Source organism: Rhinolophus sinicus, chromosome 1 (assembly GCF_057876585.1).
Source record: "Rhinolophus sinicus isolate RSI-liver-muscle chromosome 1, RSI-T2T, whole genome shotgun sequence".
In the NCBI taxonomy this organism is placed as follows: domain Eukaryota; kingdom Metazoa; phylum Chordata; class Mammalia; order Chiroptera; family Rhinolophidae; genus Rhinolophus; species Rhinolophus sinicus.
This window is the reverse complement of record NC_142501.1, coordinates 43963367-43982910: the sequence shown is the minus strand read 5'-3', so window position 1 is coordinate 43982910 and position 19544 is coordinate 43963367. Positions and strand designations below refer to the sequence as shown.

The window sequence follows — 19544 nt, the reverse complement described above, 5'->3', positions numbered from 1 at the left end:
CATCAAGGGCAGAATCATACCATGTCTATCATAGTGTTTACAGCACCTACCAGTGGGCCCAGCAAGTGATACTCAGTACTTGCTTGGTGGTGAAAAGAATGAATCATTGGCAGAAGGTTGTACTCTTTCTGTTTTTTCCTCAGGTCTCTCCTGTTGGATCTTGCTTACTATTTTGTGTCTGCAGCAATCAAACAGCCCAGAGGAGACCCAGTTGGATATATCTTTCTTATAAAATATTTATTTTTTACTAATTTTCTCGAAAAATAATAATTGCTTCCCTTGATTAATTTTTTTCCATTTATCCAGTTCTTACTGAGCACCTGATATGTGTAAGGCACTGCTCCGTGTGATAGCAATACGGCAATGAATAAAACAGCGTCCCTTATCATGTGCCAGACACTGTTAAATACCTTGGGCTTTGTTTACAGTATCTTATTTAATGATTAAAACCCCTGTGGAGAGGGTATTTTCCTCAACTTGGAAATGAAGTTTCACAGATTCAAAGCTTAATTAAATTTCCTGGGATCTCACAGCTAGGAAGTAGAAAATAGGAACAAACCAAAGTTTAACTGATTCAAAGTTTATGCTCTTAATTACTAGGCTCTATTACTTCTAGACCATGACTAAAGAAATAGAATTACATAAAACTGAATGTGAGCTCTAAGAATATGTCCAATAAATATTAATAGCCTGTCATGAAGAAATTTTAGGAACTTCATTCTTTGACTTGAATACATAGCAACTTATTTCCCCCCACATTAAATCTATTATGAATTGTCTTTCCAGGAATGGTTTGATTAAATCTGTACACAACTTTTTTTTTTTAATTAAAGTTTATTGGGGTGACAATTGTTAGTAAAGTTACATATTGAGAAGCATCCTAAATGTGCATTTTTCACTCTTCATTTCATTTGTCCGTCATCTATGCAGCCATTGACAGCAAATATATCTATATCAGCATATTGTGGACATTTCTACCTTATAAGTGAAACAAAGCAGATCGGTTTTTATCCACATTAATTCATAGTCTTTCCATTCCTAAAAAAGAAAAATGCACTGAGAGCCAGCTATGCACCAGACACTTCAGTAGAATGTAAAAATAAGACAGACAAGAACCCTGATTTTCTAGACCTTATGTATGGGAATCAGGGAAACAAACTAACAAAAGAACTTAAAGGGTAATTTTTGATGATGATAAGTGCTACGAAAAGAATGTAAAGGATCTGTGTGAGTGGGGGTGAGTGTAGGATAGGATGGGGGAAGGCCTCATTGAAGAGATGCTGTTTGAGCTGAGTCCTACATGGTGAGGACTCAGCCATGTAAAGATATAAAATAAAAAAATAAGAAAAAGAGGTCAAAGGCAGGAACAAACTTCATTTGTATGAATAAGAGGAATAAAAAAGGCTTTTGTGTTTGCTTCAGAGAGAGCTGAGCAGGAGAGGCAAGATACAAAGTTAGAGAGATAGGTAAGGTCCAGATCACACGGGGACTTACATGTACAGCCTTGTAATGCATGGTCCAAACTAAGATGTATTTAACAGTGGAAGGGGATGTTCTGAATAATTACACCAGAACAAAAGGTATAAACCCGGAATTTTCCAGATACACCAGGATTTATAGTTGCCCCCACTTATGTCCCAGGGTAAAGGGTTTGAATTTTATTCCAGTACAGTTGTGAGCCCTTCGATGATTTTGAGCAAGAGGGTGAAATAATTTGATTTGTATTTCATAAATGATCACTTTGGTTGCTGGTGAAGATCAACTTCTGAGATAAGAGATCAATTTTAGAAACTAAGGTAGTAATAATCCTGACAAGAGGGGATAGTGGCTTGAATGATAGTAACCTAGAAACTTTGTTTTGTGACCTAGAAACAAAGTCACCGGTTTGGAATATATTTTGTAGATAGTGCAGACAAAACATGGTTTGAATGTGGTGAGGAAAAGAGAAGAATAAAAGTGACTGCTAAGTTTTTGGCTCCTGCCTCTGGGTGAATTATGACGCCATTTGCTGAGTTTGGAAAGACTGACAGAAGAATTGGTTTTCAAAGATGATGGGGAATGAGTGGAATCAGCAGTCTGATTTTGACGGCATGAAGTTTTAGATTCCTATTAGAAATACAAGTGGAGATGTCAATTAAGCAGCTGGCATATACGTACTCTCCTTTCTTCCTCTGTTTAAAACAGCTTTCTTGCAATGTTATCTGCCTCCTTAATAAAATAATTTAAAATGGCATTCAAATATTCTATTAAAGTGATTTTTCTCTCAACATCTTCAATTATATTTTGTTTTCACTGTCTGGTGTTTGAAATGACTAACAATATCAATTGCCTTTCTAGGAAAGTATAGACCTGGGTGAAATCATGTTTTCCCTTTGTTATTTGCCAACTGCTGGACGTATGACATTGACAGTCATCAAGTGCAGAAATCTGAAGGCCATGGACATTACCGGAGCATCAGGTATGCACACAGTCGGCTGGTGGGTCAAGAGTATATCCCCAAATAAAATATTCCATGTACCCCAAATTATATATAGCGATTGAATTGTTGAGTTCATTTGTCTATTTTAGGGTAATAAAAATAAAAGTAGAAAAAGAGATTACCAATCAAAGTTCTCCAAATCACCTCTTTTAGTTACATTATCATTGCGAACTTTTTAAAAGGTATTATTAAATAGATTGACTTTGAACTGGGTTTTTATTTTTATTTTTTCTCTACTGATTTAGCTCTTTCTTAAAAGTCCATAATTTACCATCTACTTCCCTACTTCTACTTAGTCACTTACTTATAAAGGAAGATTTTTGGCCTTTAAGCCATTCACTGCAAACTCGCTGTATGCGTAAGGACCATATTAAGCCATATTTAGACTGAATTTATTTTCCTCACCTGATCTGCAGAGAAATAACCAGGTTCCAACACCATTTGTATTCTTACCACCTTTCTAAGTACAAATCTGGCGACACTAGGGACTGAAAGAAATAAAAGTAAGTGAATGTCTCTTGAAGTTTCTTAAAGACATTCTTGAAGGAAATTTCTCTTGTGCTAACTTTTATAAAGTGGTAAAGCCACATCATGTTTTTTTATCACTTAATTTAAATCACTAGTTCTGGAGGATTATTTATAACTGAATATGTGAAGTTGGGCATTGCTCTGTGAAAGAAAAAATGATAAGAGCAGAGTAGGGAGGAAGGTCAGTAAGCATTTGTTGAATAAAACAGAAATAAGAAATAGTAGTGGAGATATAGTAAAAGGTGGCATGGGGGTAATCCATAACTTTGTGGGTAAGAACAACAACAAAATTAATAAACTAAATTTGCATTACAAAAAGAATGAAGGAACTCCAAGTTCTGGTGTAGATAGAGCTCCAGAATTTACTAAATGAACAAAAGAGGGAGGTGCAAAAATAAATATGGCTATCACATTCCTTTCTGTGTAAGAATGGGAATTTTTAATGCTGATATTTGCATTAAGATATACTAGAGTGATACACAAAAACTAAGCAGGGAGAGGTATGGAGACAAATGAGAGAGAGACTTCTCCTTGGACAGCTTTCTCTATCATCTTGAACCTTGAACTATGTCGATTTACCAATTTGTTTAAATTTGCAATACATACTTATATATATGTATATGTGTCTGTGTATATATGCACACATATATATGTAAATTCATATACATGTATGTATATATACATATATATGTTACATATATACATATATATTACATATACATATATATATGTATATATGTAAATTCCACATTTATTTTTAAACAACCCAAGAAAAAGTCTTGGGTCCATAAATGTTGAAGAAATATAGATAAACAGTGTGCTCTGTAAATTATTGTTTAGTCTACTCTTTCTACCATATATCAAACAGGATCAAATTTTTTTGAGTTCCACCCACATTTTTTTTAAATTAAATTTATTGGGATGACATTGGTTAGTAACATTATATAGTTTCAAGTGTACAGTTCTCTAATACATCCTCTGTATATTTCATTGTGTGTTCACCACCCAGAGACAAGCAAGCAGCCCCAAAGTTGTAATTAAGTAAAAGATTGCTTCTTATTTATATGAAGCTTTTCATGAGAGGACTGCGTGCTTTGAGAACACCACCTCATTAATTCTCACAAAAAGCTTGTGAATCAGCTAAGCAGCCAGTAAATTATCCTTGTCTCAAGTAGAATAGAGAAATATCGTCAGAGACCTGATGGGGTCATCAAAGGATAAACCAGACCTCGTTCCTGTTTTTAATGAGAGGCCTAGGCCTGGGGGCTCATACACAAAAGTGCATCACAAAAACGAGTTTCTTCCTTAGAACATACTTCCTATTATTTTGAAAAAGTTAAAAATAAATAGAATATAGCCATTAAACAATGCCCTTTCACCCTGTTTTCTTCTACATAATCTATTTCTAGCCATAAAATATGTTTTTGCCCTTTGGTGGAAATGCTTATGTAATATGTAGATAGATCTTTCTAGAGCTCAAAAAAATATTCATTTGCCCAAATAAATTAACATTGCCATCATTTTGCGCTATTCTAAGGAAATAAAATTGATTACTACATTGATGGAAAGAGAGAAACAGTGGTGATGGTGCTACAGTTGGAAGGTGACCAGAATGCAAAAAAAAAAAGAAAAAGAAAAAAGAATGAAGATAGAGCAGAAACTGACAGTTTTAACCATCTAGCATGCTCACCCCAGTGCCAACATTTCCTCCCAAAGCCATGCCTCCTTTTTATAGAAAAAAAGTAAGGCTTTTAAAAGAAACTTTTGTATAATACCTTGTATTTTCTATAGTATTATAACAGTTGTTAAGGTGGCAGGAGTAAAAAGGTAGAGATCAGTCAGCTGGAGCAGAACTTGTTAACAATTATTTGATCCCTTTGGCCCATAAAAATATAGCCCAATTAAATTTTTCTCTTTCCATTTGGCATCATATAGTCAATGTCATAATAAGAATCTTCTTTGTAGCCATCTTTAAGCCAAATATTGCCTTTCCTGTTGTATACTGTTGAACATTTAATAATGATTTGTGTTGATCATTTCTTCAATCTGAGCTCCTTATCAAGTACCAACTTTATAATTGTAAAATGAAACCTCTGATTTTAGTATCTTTTCCAACGATTGAAGAAAAATTAATATAGTTTTTGCTTTCTAATTTCTACTCATTATGATTACATATACTTGTCTAGATATAATGTTGCTCTTTCACCAGTCTTAGTATTCTTATTCTAAATCATTTTGAGGGAAATAAACTTTAATACCATTATTCTTACTTGTTAGGGTTACATTCCCTAAAAATCACTTCTAACAAAATGTGTCTTCAAATAGCTGCGGCAAAAAGACACATAGCTCTGGACTGGCTCCTGATAAACTAGTGAGTTTTCTCCATTGTATTAAAAATAATTATATCAAATGAATTATTTTCTAGTTCATTCAAGAGAAATGTTTCCATTTAAAATAAGAAGTCTTAGAGAGTCTGTTGCCCCCAAATAAATTATCTGAATTTAAACTGGTAATACCGAAGGGTTTCATATACCACTTTTCTTACTTAGTAACAATTAACTACAGTCTTATTTATGCTTTGTACCTTTCCTTTTATTTTAATAAAATTACGTTCCCACTCCTAGATCCTTATGTCAAAGTGTCTCTGATGTGTGAGGGTCGAAGATTAAAAAAGAGGAAAACAACTACAAAGAAAAACACTCTAAACCCGGTGTACAATGAGGCCATTATTTTCGACATCCCTCCAGAGAATGTGGAGCAGGTCAGCCTGTCCATCGCAGTCATGGATTACGATCGGTATGTGCTTCTCTCTACTCACTGAAGATCAGCCACGTTTAGTCATATGCAGACTCAATTCAGGTTTTCAGGTTATTAATTGCCACAGTAGTTTTAATATAAATTGGAAGAGGGAAAAATTATTCATTCAAAATTCATTTTTTCCATGTTATAATATTTCTTTTTTTTCCTTCTTCTCCAAAAGAAGTCATTCTTAAGTTGAGAACAGAGCACACTGGGGCTGGTGAAAGAATGGGTGCAGAAGCAGTGTGAGATACATTACAGAAAGCACTCTTGTGAAGCCTTTTCAGAGGAACAACAAAAATCACAATCAATGGAGTTTCTCAACTGGGCTGATGTATGAATATAATGATTCTTATCAGAGCTCTATTATTAACTAGCTGTGTGAAAGAGAAAGCTATGTAATCTCTTGGGGATTCACTTTTTTTGTAGCACATTAGCATAATACGGAACTGTGGACAGCGAGTATTAAGAGTAAAAGGTGAGTAGTGACCGGAGGAATACAGCCTTGATGGTTTCACATCAGTCTTAAAACATGGCTTTGTGGATAGCTCTTCCAGCTCACACACTTGGAGTCACTTCTCCTTTCATGAAATAAATTGCAAACTCCCAGGTGCAGCAGCTCTAAAGGTTCTCCCTGAGGCAGCTTCTACATTTACCCTCCCACCTGCCCCTTGTCTGAAGTATCTCCCTGCTCTGCGTATCTCACCCCAACCAGGCTTTACAGCCCTGCTCAAGTTACTACTTCTGTGTGCTCCCCAGCTAACCAACCTCTTCTTCCTCTGAATTCCTGTCCCACTACAATTGCATATCTCTTCTTTGGTCCTTGCTATATACTTCTTTTTATTGTTTTGCTTTTTATATTTATAAACCTTTTGGAAAAGAATGCTGTATATTTAACCTACAAAGTTTCAGCACATAGACAATGCCTTACCACATTTATTTTGTTCTAATGATATCAGAAGTGCTACAGAACACACACATACAAATATTCAAAAAGAGTATCCATTTTAATATTTGAAAAGTGCCATGAAAATGGTAGAACCAGGATCCTATAACCGGGAGAAATTAATAGGCTATGCCCTCTGGCTCAGCTAGTAAAATGAAGCACTGAGAAATAAAATGATCTGTACCATCTTTTTGAAATCAGTTTATATCACAGGTTACAAAACAAAGCTATCATTAGAGAGAGAGAGAGAGAGACAGAGAGAGAGAGAGAGAAAGAGATTGAATTGAATTAGTTGAAATTTTAAACTCTAAACATTTTGTAATGTTTTCATTGGAAGCCCTTGTTCTGCTTGACCAAATAATGACTTCTATCGATTTCCCACAGCAGTGATGGCAGGTAGATTCAATTGAGCAATTGTCACCCAAACAATTTCAGGGAAATGGATCCTGACAATATATAACACAGAAAGATAAAAAGCACTTCTTTCTAAAATTGTGCTTGTTTGGGAAACTTCATATTGAGGAAAACGGTACTAACTATACATAGCTATATCAGTGGTAGGAAGAAAGGAATGAAATTTCCTAAGATCATCTCAAAGCCCTCTTAGCGATGTCTATCAAAAGAACCCTGAGAAAAGCCTTTAAATTACATTCCATTCTTGAGAAGCAACTTACCACTTGCACACTTGAATTAACTGTCTTGATTCAAATCCTGCCCGTGCCTCTTACTAAGTGGGTAAAGGCAGGCAGGTCCCCAGACTTCTGCGTGTTTCGTTTCTGTATCCGTAAAATGAGATGACGGTAATGATACTCGTGGTCATGGTGTGATTGAGTGAGTCAATACATTTCAATTACTTAGAACAGCGTCTGGCACATAATAAGGTCTCAAAAATATTGACTATCGTTATTTGGATTTGTTGCTGTGAAAACAGGACATGAATAGAAAATAGGAAGGTTGTTTAGTCTGCTCTGGTGCTATGCAATAATAAATTAAACACTGTGGTACTGAACATAGCCCTGCCCTGTTTAATTGTAGTACAAGCATAACATTCACTGATATATCATTTAAAGTCAACTAAATATGGTCATTTATACAAGAAAGTGAGTATTGAGCTCTTGGCGAGAAATCTAAGCATCATCATAAAACATTAAACCTTGTGGAAAGAATAAAATTTGATTTACATCATTTAAACTTAATAGGATTCCTTCCAAGAAAGAAACTCATCATATAGGTAAGGGCCAGGTGGCATTGCTCATTCACACTATTTTTATTACTGTGAAATGTGCTCAAGTTACAGAGCACCAAAATGGATTGTGTGTGCTCATTTTATAAATTCATCTTTGAATGCTGATCCTGTTTAGTAAATTTAACTTTACTTAAGATTTTTCATTTGACCCGAAGTAGTTTAATCTACAAAATCATCTGGAACCTGTCACAAAATCTTGGGTTTTAATCATATGCTTAAAATTCTGCTACGATGTATGAAAGCCCATTTATCTTTGAATGTTGGGGTGAAAATATGATATTCTTTGAATCATAGGGTAGGACACAATGAGGTCATAGGAGTGTGCAGAACAGGACTGGATGCCAAGGGTCTTGGGCGAGACCACTGGAATGAAATGCTGGCCTATCACCGAAAACCCATAACACATTGGCACCCCTTGCTGGAGGTAAGCGCTGTGGTTTCTTGACACCTACTCTCTTTTATTATCTCTTTTGTTTAGATATTATTCATCTTCCAATTCCTTTTTGACATTGTATGTATTCACGTTTCTTTCTTTTTAAATACACGTTGCACTTGCTTTTGTCCCACAGACCCTATCATCCAGTATTCAATGTTTTGTGTGCCTTGTTGGATTTTAAAAAGCACTATATTTTCTGGGTTTGATATTTGTTTGGACAGTAGACCCATAAAACTGCAAGTCTATTGTTTTCTTGGTAGAGCCTGAAAACTTACATCAATGAGTGGTGAAATGATCGAGTAAATTCATTACTCTCTGGAAACTGAATGTTGGCGCGCCTTTGTGAAAACGGCCACCTCACCTAAACTTCCCCAGAATCTCTAAATAGAGGTACTGACAGTCAACTTCGTGGCTAAGAATCCTGATGGAAACTGGTATTGCTTCCTCTTGTTAATATAACTATTAATATTAGTTATAATCGGAGCTGACAATGTGCCACACTCAGTGCTAAGAATTTAATCAGCATTTTAGTTAGTTTTACTCTATGAGTTTATTACTATTACAGAGTAATAGCAGAACTTAGAGACGTTAAGTAACTTGCCTGTATAACAAGTACCTGTACAACTCATCTATGTAAGGGGACAGATATATCTTTGCCAACTCTGGTCAGGAAGTAAAAGCGCTCACTGATTTCTTAAAATATTGAGGAATCAATGCCTGAGTTCAAAGCCTAGCTTTGCTGTATGCTGCATATTGGTTCTAAGTTCTGCTATTACTCTGTTATGGTAGTAAACTCATAGAGTAAAACTAACTAAAATGCTGAATAGTAAGTTCTTAGCACTGAGTGTGGCACAATGTCAGCTCCGATTTTAACTAACATTAATAGTTATATTAACCAGAAGAGGAAGCAATACCAGTTTCCCTCAGGATTCTTAGCCGTGAAGTTAACTGTCATTCTACTCGATACACTGAATGCTACTAGACAGAATGACTTTCTCTGCCAAAGACAGTTGCTGGAGCATCTTGAAAGAGTCACAAAGTAAGTCATTGATTAGCTGGGAGGTAATGCAGGTTGACAGAGGATTTGTGGTAGATGATGGAATTTATGCAACTCAGTAAAAAGAATAGTTATGATAACCACATAGTAAGTGAATGATACGTTGCCATCTTATCTGCAGAATCTCCAGACAAAGATTCTGCTTCCTATTCAGGCACTAGGCACTGGGTTGCATGAGAGATGCAGTACAGTGTGATTTACCACTAAATGGCAGTGGGCCCAGGTTCTGATCTCAGCTTTGTCACAAAAAATGTGACCTTGGATGTGTTACTCAGGACATTATAGGGAAAATTTGTTGAATATGGTATGAACATTGCATGCTCAGGCAACATCATGGATATCTGCTTACATATACATATATTAGTGTTTCAAATCTTTACCTCACTTCTTCATTTAATATAAGTCATAAACGTCATGCACACACACACACACACAAATGCACATCCACACAGCACTTTCCCCTAGAGTGCTTCAGAAGCATAGACAAGTGTATTCTCTAAATAGCTCAATGAGTCTTGGGACCGTTGTATTTCATTTCAGGAGTATGTTGTGTAAAATATAAAGTATACTCTACTGCTTCTTATACAGTTACTATTAAAAGGTAGCAACAATTACCCACTTCATTATTTTTTTTTACACTAGATCATATATTATGAAATTATTGTCTTTCAGTTACCTGGCCGGGCAAGCAGTTTTGATAGTCAAGGATCCTGTCCATCTCCCAAACAACCTTCCACACCATAATGCCTCCAAAATACGACCTTTACAGTAAGGACATGGGACCATTTGCTCATTGGATCAGAACAAAAATTGCTTTGATTTTCTCATTTAAATTGTATCCTCATAATGAACAAACTTGATGTGCAATTTTTCTTTTACTTTTTTATCTGTTTATTAACTTTGGACATCTTCATATATTTTACTTGAATACAAATAGTCCTTCCTCCATAAGGTATTTTATTCTTCATGTCATATGCCTATTAGCACAAAGAGTGTTTTATTAAGTTGTAATTCTTTGCATAAACAAAGAAATACATTTTTTAAAAAGAATCCATACTTATCTAAAATTATATATAGTTTATGCTACTGTTGTATAAAGTAGCACATGTCACATATGTATGGTTTTGATTTTGTTACAACTATGTTCTTTTCTAGTTATGCACATATTTACATATAAACTTTAATGGAAATTTTGAACTTAATTTGCACAGCATTACATCCTTGTGCAATCAAATTAATGTAACTTATATGATAATACATTCTTTCATTCTCAGCAAATTATTTTCTTGATAATGTTTGGCTCTGCTAAACTCAAAACGTCTCTCAAGATTGTGTAAAACATACAGGTAAAGCTATAATTTAAAGTAATATTTGAATATAAATTTAAGAAGTAATATTTAGTAGCTGGAAAATGGAGGTTGAGCCATTTGGACTGCCACTTTATATTGTCTTAATGTTACATTACTTCACACATTTGTTGCATTGTTTAACTGATATTTTCAAAATTCTAATAATCTTAAACTCAAAATGTAGCATTAGTATTTCCAAATGAATAGAATTAGAAGCCGTTCATTTTTTTCAGTGTTCGTAAGGTTCTCAAGTACTGTGATATGTATATTTTGTGACATGAAACTATCATGTAGATCTTGTATTTCTGATAGACCATACTAACAGACACCAAAGGTACAATAACTGTCTGCTCATTGTCGTTTAGGTTGTATACAATAATGGTGACTTTTACCCCAATCTGAAGCTAATTATTAAAATTGGGTATTTTCTTAAAGAAAGGATGACTTACTTTTCAGCAAATTATATGATATACCATAAATAATATAATTTCAACATTTAATGAAAATAAACAAATAATTCTAACAGTCCCGACCCACAGTCCTTTCATGAAAAGCATTTGGCTTCATAAGGATCAAGGATCAGACCACTAGTGGTAAAAACTATGCAAATGTTTTTACATGACAGGTCAACTTTTTACTGTCTTATTTCTGGGACCTACTGGAAAGTATCTATACTGAATAACTTCAACCTTACTTTTGAGATTTGTTTTGTGGATAGTGCATATGTCAAGCTTATCCCAGGATAGGAGGTTAAAAGAACAAAACAATACAAAACAAATCTGAACTTAAAATATATAAACACATTCATCAGAATGAGAAATTTTTTTTAGCAATTATAAAATTTTAATCTTAGTAATATCCCATGTTTCTAAATATTAAAACAATAAAAAGTTTTAAGAGCCTTGAAATTTTGCTTGTTGGCATATCTCATAATGACATTACTGTCAGTTAAGATGTATTTTACACATTTAATATTTTAAAGGCAAATACAATTCCCTAAAATTTTTCAAATGCTTGTTAACATCCTAATGAAAACGAGTATTCCTTACTAAATTTTCTAACTGAAAATAATAGAAGAAACCTATTTGAAAATACCTGGCTACCTTACCAAGAATGAAAGAACCACTTGCTGTGGACAGAATGATTGAAGATGACACTTCCATTTTGGAATTCTTTATTTTACTGGGAAATAACAGTTATCAGATGGGAAGATAAAAGTTATCCTCTTAATAAAATGACATTTTCAGAGATAATTGTTTTACTAGTAGATATGGCTGCAGTTTACAATTAATTAGTGAATGTATTTCCTAAGTGAATGTAATAATTATTTTCATCTGAAAATGTGGTTTCGGGACTTTATATTCATAATTAGGAGCTCATGATTTTCTTTGCCTCCTACGGAGAAAACGCCAATGTTTGTGATGAAAAAAATGCAACCAGCCAACCAGGAGACTTTAATATGGGGATCATAAATTAAAATAAGTTTTTAAAATAATTTTTAAAAAATGTTTCCTAGGGATTAGAATAAATTCATCATGCCAGAATATTTATTAATTCTGTGAGAGAGATTAAGGAGAGAAAATTCACAAGTCATCTGTCATGCAATACATGAGAGGTTTGCCCTCATATTGATGAAGCATGATCATTTAAAATGATAGTTCATATTATAAAAATGTAATCCTACCACTTTTAATACAACAATCCTCACGCTACATAGCCACACACTCATAAATATAACTTATCCTCTTTCTACTTGCTATTGAAGATAGAATATGTTTTATTTCGATATTTAAAATAAGGTTTGATGTTACAGATTTCCTCCATTAATTTGTGTGGGCACCACATTTTAATGACAGCAGCTTAGGTATATAATGAATACCTAATTTCAGGGATTTATTCAGGGACTTGCCAAACATAAGTCTAGGAAAAAAGGAGCAAATGTTGATTCATTAGCATAACAACCAATGTTCTTTTCCAGGTTATTTACATATTTATTTTTTATTTATTTATTTATCTATTTATTTACTTTACCTCATTCACTAAGTAACCAGGAGAATGAGGAAATTGAATATGAAAAGAATATTCGTGTTTGTGCAGTATATAATCTCACAAAAATCTGAACAGTTGATGCTTTCTGTACACTGGTTTCTTAATATGTTTCTTGACAATTTTAATTTTCTTTGTCAGGCCAGTCCTGTTTCTGGTACTTTATTTCACATGTAAAACTTCTGATATTCATATGTTCACAATTCAGTAAAAATATCATTAGAACTAGTGCCAGGGAACAAGAGATGGGAACTTAGAGCCAAGCACCCACTTTCTTATGCAGTTTTGGGGAGTGTGTACGTGTTCTAGTTACTGCAGGGAGATCACAACTGATCAATACTGACTCAGGTTTTAGATAAAAGCAAATATATTTGAACCTATTTGGTTGTGATATTTAACTGACATTTTCACCTGTGTTTATTCTCCGGTAATGTTTATTATTTTAAAATTTTGCAGACTCAGTAAAGAACTATCAATCTCTTAAGGCTTTGATTTAATGATTGTTTCAAAAATGAAAGAGCCAAACTTCCACTCCTTTTTGAACTTTTATTATCCATAAAACAAAATATAACTTATTTCAGAACGAGTTATCAACAGAGCCAAAGATATTACAAATAAAGGGACCGACAATCTTAACTTTGAACAGATGGTCATTTCTTTACCTCTTTAAAAAGAGTATTTGATATTATCTCACAACATATATTCATGGAATGGAGTTCCATCTGATGTTTTTATTTGTTACCTTAGTTGTGATTATGACTGATTAAAACATGATATTTAAGAAAAAAAATTAGGGTTGATAAGGATTTAAGAAAGTCATTCAACCTCTATTGATTGTAATGAAAATGTGGAGATCTGTTTTCTTCAAAACTTGTTCTTGAAGCAACTCTGGTTGTTCCAAGGTACTTTAATTGAGCTGAACTTTTATAGTTTTTAGCCTAAGAATTTATTGCTGCCAATAAGAAATAATACAAAAAGCACAGAAAGTAAAATAATTTAAAGTAAGAATCTACTTAACTAAATGGTAAACAGATGTGTTAAAGCATATGGAAATAGAGATACTTGAATGCAAAACCAAAAACAACTTTGTATTTTAACTTTCAGTGGAAAGTAAATCCTCTAACATTGTTCAAAAAACCCATGACACAGCATTTTAATAGTTACTCAGTCACATGGCTCAGGATATGATTCATCTGAACCTAAGATCCATTATTTAAAAGAATGTAGTGAGTTTGTATTTTACATGGGAAACAGAGCTAATTAAACTAAATGCTGTTTTCAATATGTTATTCAGTGATACTCTTTAAAGTAAGGATTTTCTATTTCATTAAAAGACTTTTCCTATATTTACTCAATCTTATGTTAGAGTTATTGGTAATTTAATAAAAGATGCATTGGTTATACTTGTGATCTGCCATTAACAGTTCACCAAAAAGATGTGTATTTGAACAGTGGCATTTAATTTTCGTTGCAGGTGTTTTCTCATCAAAGTAAAAAATTATTTTCATTTTTGCCCTGTTCATCATAAAGATAGGTAGCCAAGGTTTGACTTAATGGGACGACAATATCATGCTATAGCAACTTAAAAAAGAAATCACTAAACTAAGGTATGAGGTGGGACTTAAAGATTTATTAAATGCCAACATCTTGAATACTCGAAATGGTGATTGAAAAAATAAGTAGAAGATATTCAAGAGAAAAGATAGACTTCTTCGTGCCTGAAATGATTTAAATACATGCCTACAAGGAGGAATTGATTAAAATAATCCTATTTTTATCTATACTGAGACACAGGAAGTGATTTACTATTAGATCTAGAGATGCAAATAGTATTTATATGGAAATGTTTTAATCTCAAACTGACAATTACTTCTAAGCTCACCTGGGTCATGAGAACCCTCTCTAAAGAGCAAACTATTCCTGATCTTATCATGAAAGGGTAAAAATAGGCTATTTTCTTTGGAAATTTTGTTGCGATTTCATCAGCTATGCACAGAATCCCTATTTTCTGTCTAGGGTGGTGGATTTCAATTATTCAATTTCATGTTTTCCCTCAAAAACAATTTATTGGATAATAATGCATATTATAGAAATGAGTTAAAATTATTAAGAGAAGTCTCAATATTGGAAGGTTAATGCATTGAATTTTTGTTTTTCTTACCTCTTTCAAAATTGTTTTTTATTTTTCCAATCTGAACATCAATACAGGAAATTATGTTTGACTATGATTTTCCTGTAGAATGAAGTTTGTGAACCAGAAAAACCCTATAAACCCTAAGGCTATGTACAAACTGGCTATAAAATTATTCTCTATGAAAATTGCATGGTTTATTCTATTTATATAGATCGTTTTGTGGGTTTTATTATATTTTTTTTGTTTTTTTAAAGACCCTCTAAGCTTCTCATTTAAAAAAACACAGTAATCCTCAGTGTGACTAGCTTCATAAATTCTATTACTGTAGAAGAAAGAAACAGATAGACAAACTTTAATATGCAAAATATTTGGGTTTTTTATAAGCAAAAAGTCCAGCCCAAGTTCATGTCATTTGCTTTAACTTTTTATTGACCCTTCAAACTGAGAGACGTGATTGGGTTCATCTTCAAAATATGGATAAGTTATGAAACACAATGAAATGAAACATTCATTTCAGAATGAAGATTGAAGAAGTCAAAATAGTATTGTCTCACATTGTAAATGTGATGATTTCACTAATGAATAGTCCAAGATTACATATTATTCTAAACTGACAGCAACCATAAAAATTCTTCATTTCATACATGACATTGAATAATTTAGATCCATCGTATTTGATCTTGCTTTGTAACCTTCAATGTTCATTAGGTGACTTTTTAAGTGAACTTTGTGATGTAATATGTAGCCATTGTTTAATCAATATCTTTGACTTCCATATTATAGAACAGAAATTTTAAAATCTTTTGAAATTCGTGTTTCTGGCTTTTGTACATGGTAATGAGCCATTTGTGAAACTTGACAGCATATAATTGTATTACTGAGAACAAATGTTTTGCAACCACCTTTAAAGGATGTTACACATTTCAGTATTTTTACAATGTCTTCTTTAGAAAGTGTGAACATATTTGTCAGGTTCAGATGAATTATGTAACAATGAAACCTCAAAACTGTTATGAAGTGTACAGTTTATGATTACTTTTGTAAAAGAAAATGGAAAAGCACTTGAAATATAATTTTACTGTTTCATATGTATTTTGAAAAATAAATAAAGTGATTATAAATTATTTTTGTCTTTGAAGAAAATACCTTTTTCAGATTTGATTTTGAGACCTCTATGTTGCTAAGTGTTTCTTTAATACTCATTATTTTTGGCACTCATTAGACAATAGTATAATTCATTTATCAATATTTCAATAATTCAAGCGACTACATATATCTTAAAAACCTCATTTAATACGTGCCATTTTTTCACAAAATTATTAATTTAAAGTCCTGGATTGTTTCTATTAAGGGGTAAACAACCATTAGTCAAGTGTTAAAAGAGGCAAATACCACTTACAAATATTAGCTACATTTGTTTCATCTTCCAAAATTCCCTATAAATGCCTTAGCAGGTGATCCAGTAGTTGGAGTATACTAGCAATTTTGTTTGTTTCTGTTTTGCCTCTGATTTTCAAAAATATTTTCGTAAGGCATATTTATAGCAACTAGTTTCAGGCAGTCGACAAAGCACTGACTCAAAGAAATCATAATCGTTGATAAACCAGATAGAGGTTCTGTACCTAGAGCCATTGTTTTCAAAGAAATATAACTCATAAGAAGAAGCAAGTAAGTAAGTTTGTGGAGAGTGTAGGATAACGAAGAGTCAGTGATCAGACTTGTCTGTCCTTGCTGAAGTCCTTGTTTCCAAAAAGTATAAGGAGCCTGGCTGAAATCTAAGTTTCTTCTGAAAACAAATGACCAGTTGTTAGTTAGTATTGCTAAATATTTCCCCAGGGAGTATTTATATTTATTTTTTTAGGAAGTGTATATATTTATACTCACACTGATTTAAAATGTATATTCCCAATAACAATGTATGGCTTTCCAAATTACAGTAGTCAATACTTGGAATTATTATTTGACTTTTTGCCAATTTGAACATGACAAAAAGGTATCTCATCAATGTTTAAATTATTTTTTCTAGTGGTATTCATCATTTCTCATATATATTGACTGAGAATTTGGATTTCACTGTTTAAGATTTTTCCCATTCTTCTGTTGGAATTGTCTTCCTTATTGATTTTTTTTATTATATTAAGGTTTTTATTCTATTTTTCTTTTAATGCAGACAGATTCTTCATATGACCACATCTCAAACAGATCTCCATTCTGCACAGCAGAAGGCATACTATTAGGTTATAATCTTAAAGACAACTTATAAAATATATATGAATGAAAAAATGTATATAGAGAGAAAAATTGTGAGAAATAAAAGCAATGTGTGATTAAAAGTTAATCAATTCTTGAAAAGTATGAGTTGTTATCTTGACAATTTTCTAGATAATTTTGGGCTGTCACCACTGGTGTATCTGAAAGAATTTGGAAGCATCCAATTCATGGATGTCATTATTTATGCTATTGTTTAAAATTCCTTTTTGTGCTAGATTTGAACAGTTTTAACTCTATTTACTCTTAGAAAGTAATCTAGAACAAAGGTGAGTTATATCCATTAACGTTTACAGAGAATAAAACCAAAAATCTGAAGTAACCACAAATAGGACTCTTCATACTTTTGATGTATTGTAAACCCACTTTTCCTCCAAATGAAAAAATCATCCAAAGTTCCAAATATGAGTATGATTTCTGAGTGCATTTAGTGAGTCTAATTATTTAGCGTGTGTGTATTTTTATGAGCAAGTTTTTGTTTGTTTGTTTATAAATTTCAGGACATACATGACTGAAAATTTTACCTTAAATGGGAGTCAGAGATGGGAACTCAAGCCAGAGAGTAAAGGAACTAATAGGTAAGAATCATATTGAGAATACAAGACACAAACAGGTCAACAGATTACACAACTGGAGGCATTGATCACATGGTGGCCTATGTAAATGATGCCTTCAGGAGCTCACAAATCTAACCACCTTACATTAGTGAATAACAAGAGAGAAGCAGTGCTGAAAGCTACAGAGTTACCTTAACCGGAAGTTGTAATTGAAAACTAGAGTCAGAATTGAAAGATTTTTTTTTTTAATTGGACATATTGCCTAAAACATACAGAACATGTACTATGCACCAAGCACTGTGCTCATAACCTACCTTATCCCTAATCTGTACAAAATCCCTGTGATTTATGACTATTTTCAAATGAAGAAATTGAGGCTCAGCTCAATTAAGTGGATATACTTGTACACGTAGTTAATGGTAGAGTACAGCTTTGAACATGGTTAACTCATTCCAAAATCTGGGCTTTTATTCTCTACATGTCATGAAATATGAAAATTAATATCTATACAACTTTAAAATATTTTCACATACGCTGTTTTTTAATTTTTACCACAAGCCATGTGGGTTTTATCACTCCCATTTTACAGAGATTGTGACTGTGGTTAAAAGAAAGTCCAGGGTCATGTAGAAGCTGACAGGATGGGGCCGCAAATCTAGGTCTTTAGCCCTCAAACTACATTCACAATTTATTATCTGATGCTTTTTCAGTAGAACACACTAAGTATGCTATGAAACAAAGAAGCACTCATTGGCTTTTGTGCTTTCGATAAATCACCAAGGTGAAAGATTTATAAACTTCGTTGACCTTTACTTTACTCATCAATAAATTGAGATCAGTTGTATCTGCCTGATCTAGCAATTAATCAATATATGTGTCATTTATATAACACGTAAACAACTATGCAAACAGTACTTACTAGTTGTGTGTCCAACATCATTCCCATCATTAACGGATATTAATGTTAATCCATGGATAGGATAAATATTTTTAAGAGCCATAAGACAGGTATACGTGCAGATCAAGTTGCTAAGAAGAAGGGAGGTAAGCTACTAGATTGATCCTGACCTAACAAAAAAAGGAGCAAAGGGGAAGAGATGGAACATGGTGCATTGGCTCAAGTCCTATAGACTCCTGCTAACCATATCTCCTTTTTAAATTGTTTTTCCATTGCCACTATTCCAGTTCAGGCCATGAAACCTCTTGTCTGCATTTTATAAATCTTGCTAATTTATTTAAAAACCTCCAGATTCCCATAGAAGTCACTTTCTACTTAGGCTATTTCCATACCTTGGCTATTGTAAATAGTGCTGCAATGATCATAGAGGTGCAAATATCTCTTCGAATTAGTGTTTTGGATTTCTTCAGATAAATACCCAAAAGTGGAATGCTGGGCCATATGGTAGTTCTATTTTTAACTTTTTGAGGAACCTTCATACTGTTTGTCATAGTGGCTGCTCCAGTTCATATTCCCACCAACAGGCCTCCCTTTTTCCACATCCTGCCAACACTTGTTATTTTTTGTCTTTTTAGTAATAGCGGTTCTGACAGATGTGAGGTGATATCTCATTGTGGTTTTGATTTCCATCTCCCTGATGATTAGTGATGTTGAGCATCTTTTCATGTGCCTTTTGGGACCTGTGTATGTTCTTCAGAAAACTGTTTAATGAAAGTATCTTTTGTTTTGTTGATCTTTTTG

General features: G+C 33.2%; 1 protein-coding gene across 1 annotated transcript in view; it reads left to right on the top strand.

Annotated features, from left to right (window-relative positions):
• SYT10 (synaptotagmin 10) overlaps positions 1–16138 on the top strand; it is a 63512-nt gene extending 47374 nt beyond the window's left edge. Inside the window, exons 4-7 of the mRNA XM_019736536.3 lie at positions 2338–2458; positions 5632–5803; positions 8293–8422; positions 10164–16138. Of these exons, the coding sequence (XP_019592095.1) occupies positions 2338–2458; positions 5632–5803; positions 8293–8422; positions 10164–10235 (495 nt within the window). The 3' untranslated portion in view covers positions 10236–16138. The remainder of the gene's footprint in view (positions 1–2337; positions 2459–5631; positions 5804–8292; positions 8423–10163) is intronic.
• Positions 16139–19544: the final 3406 nt, after the last annotated feature.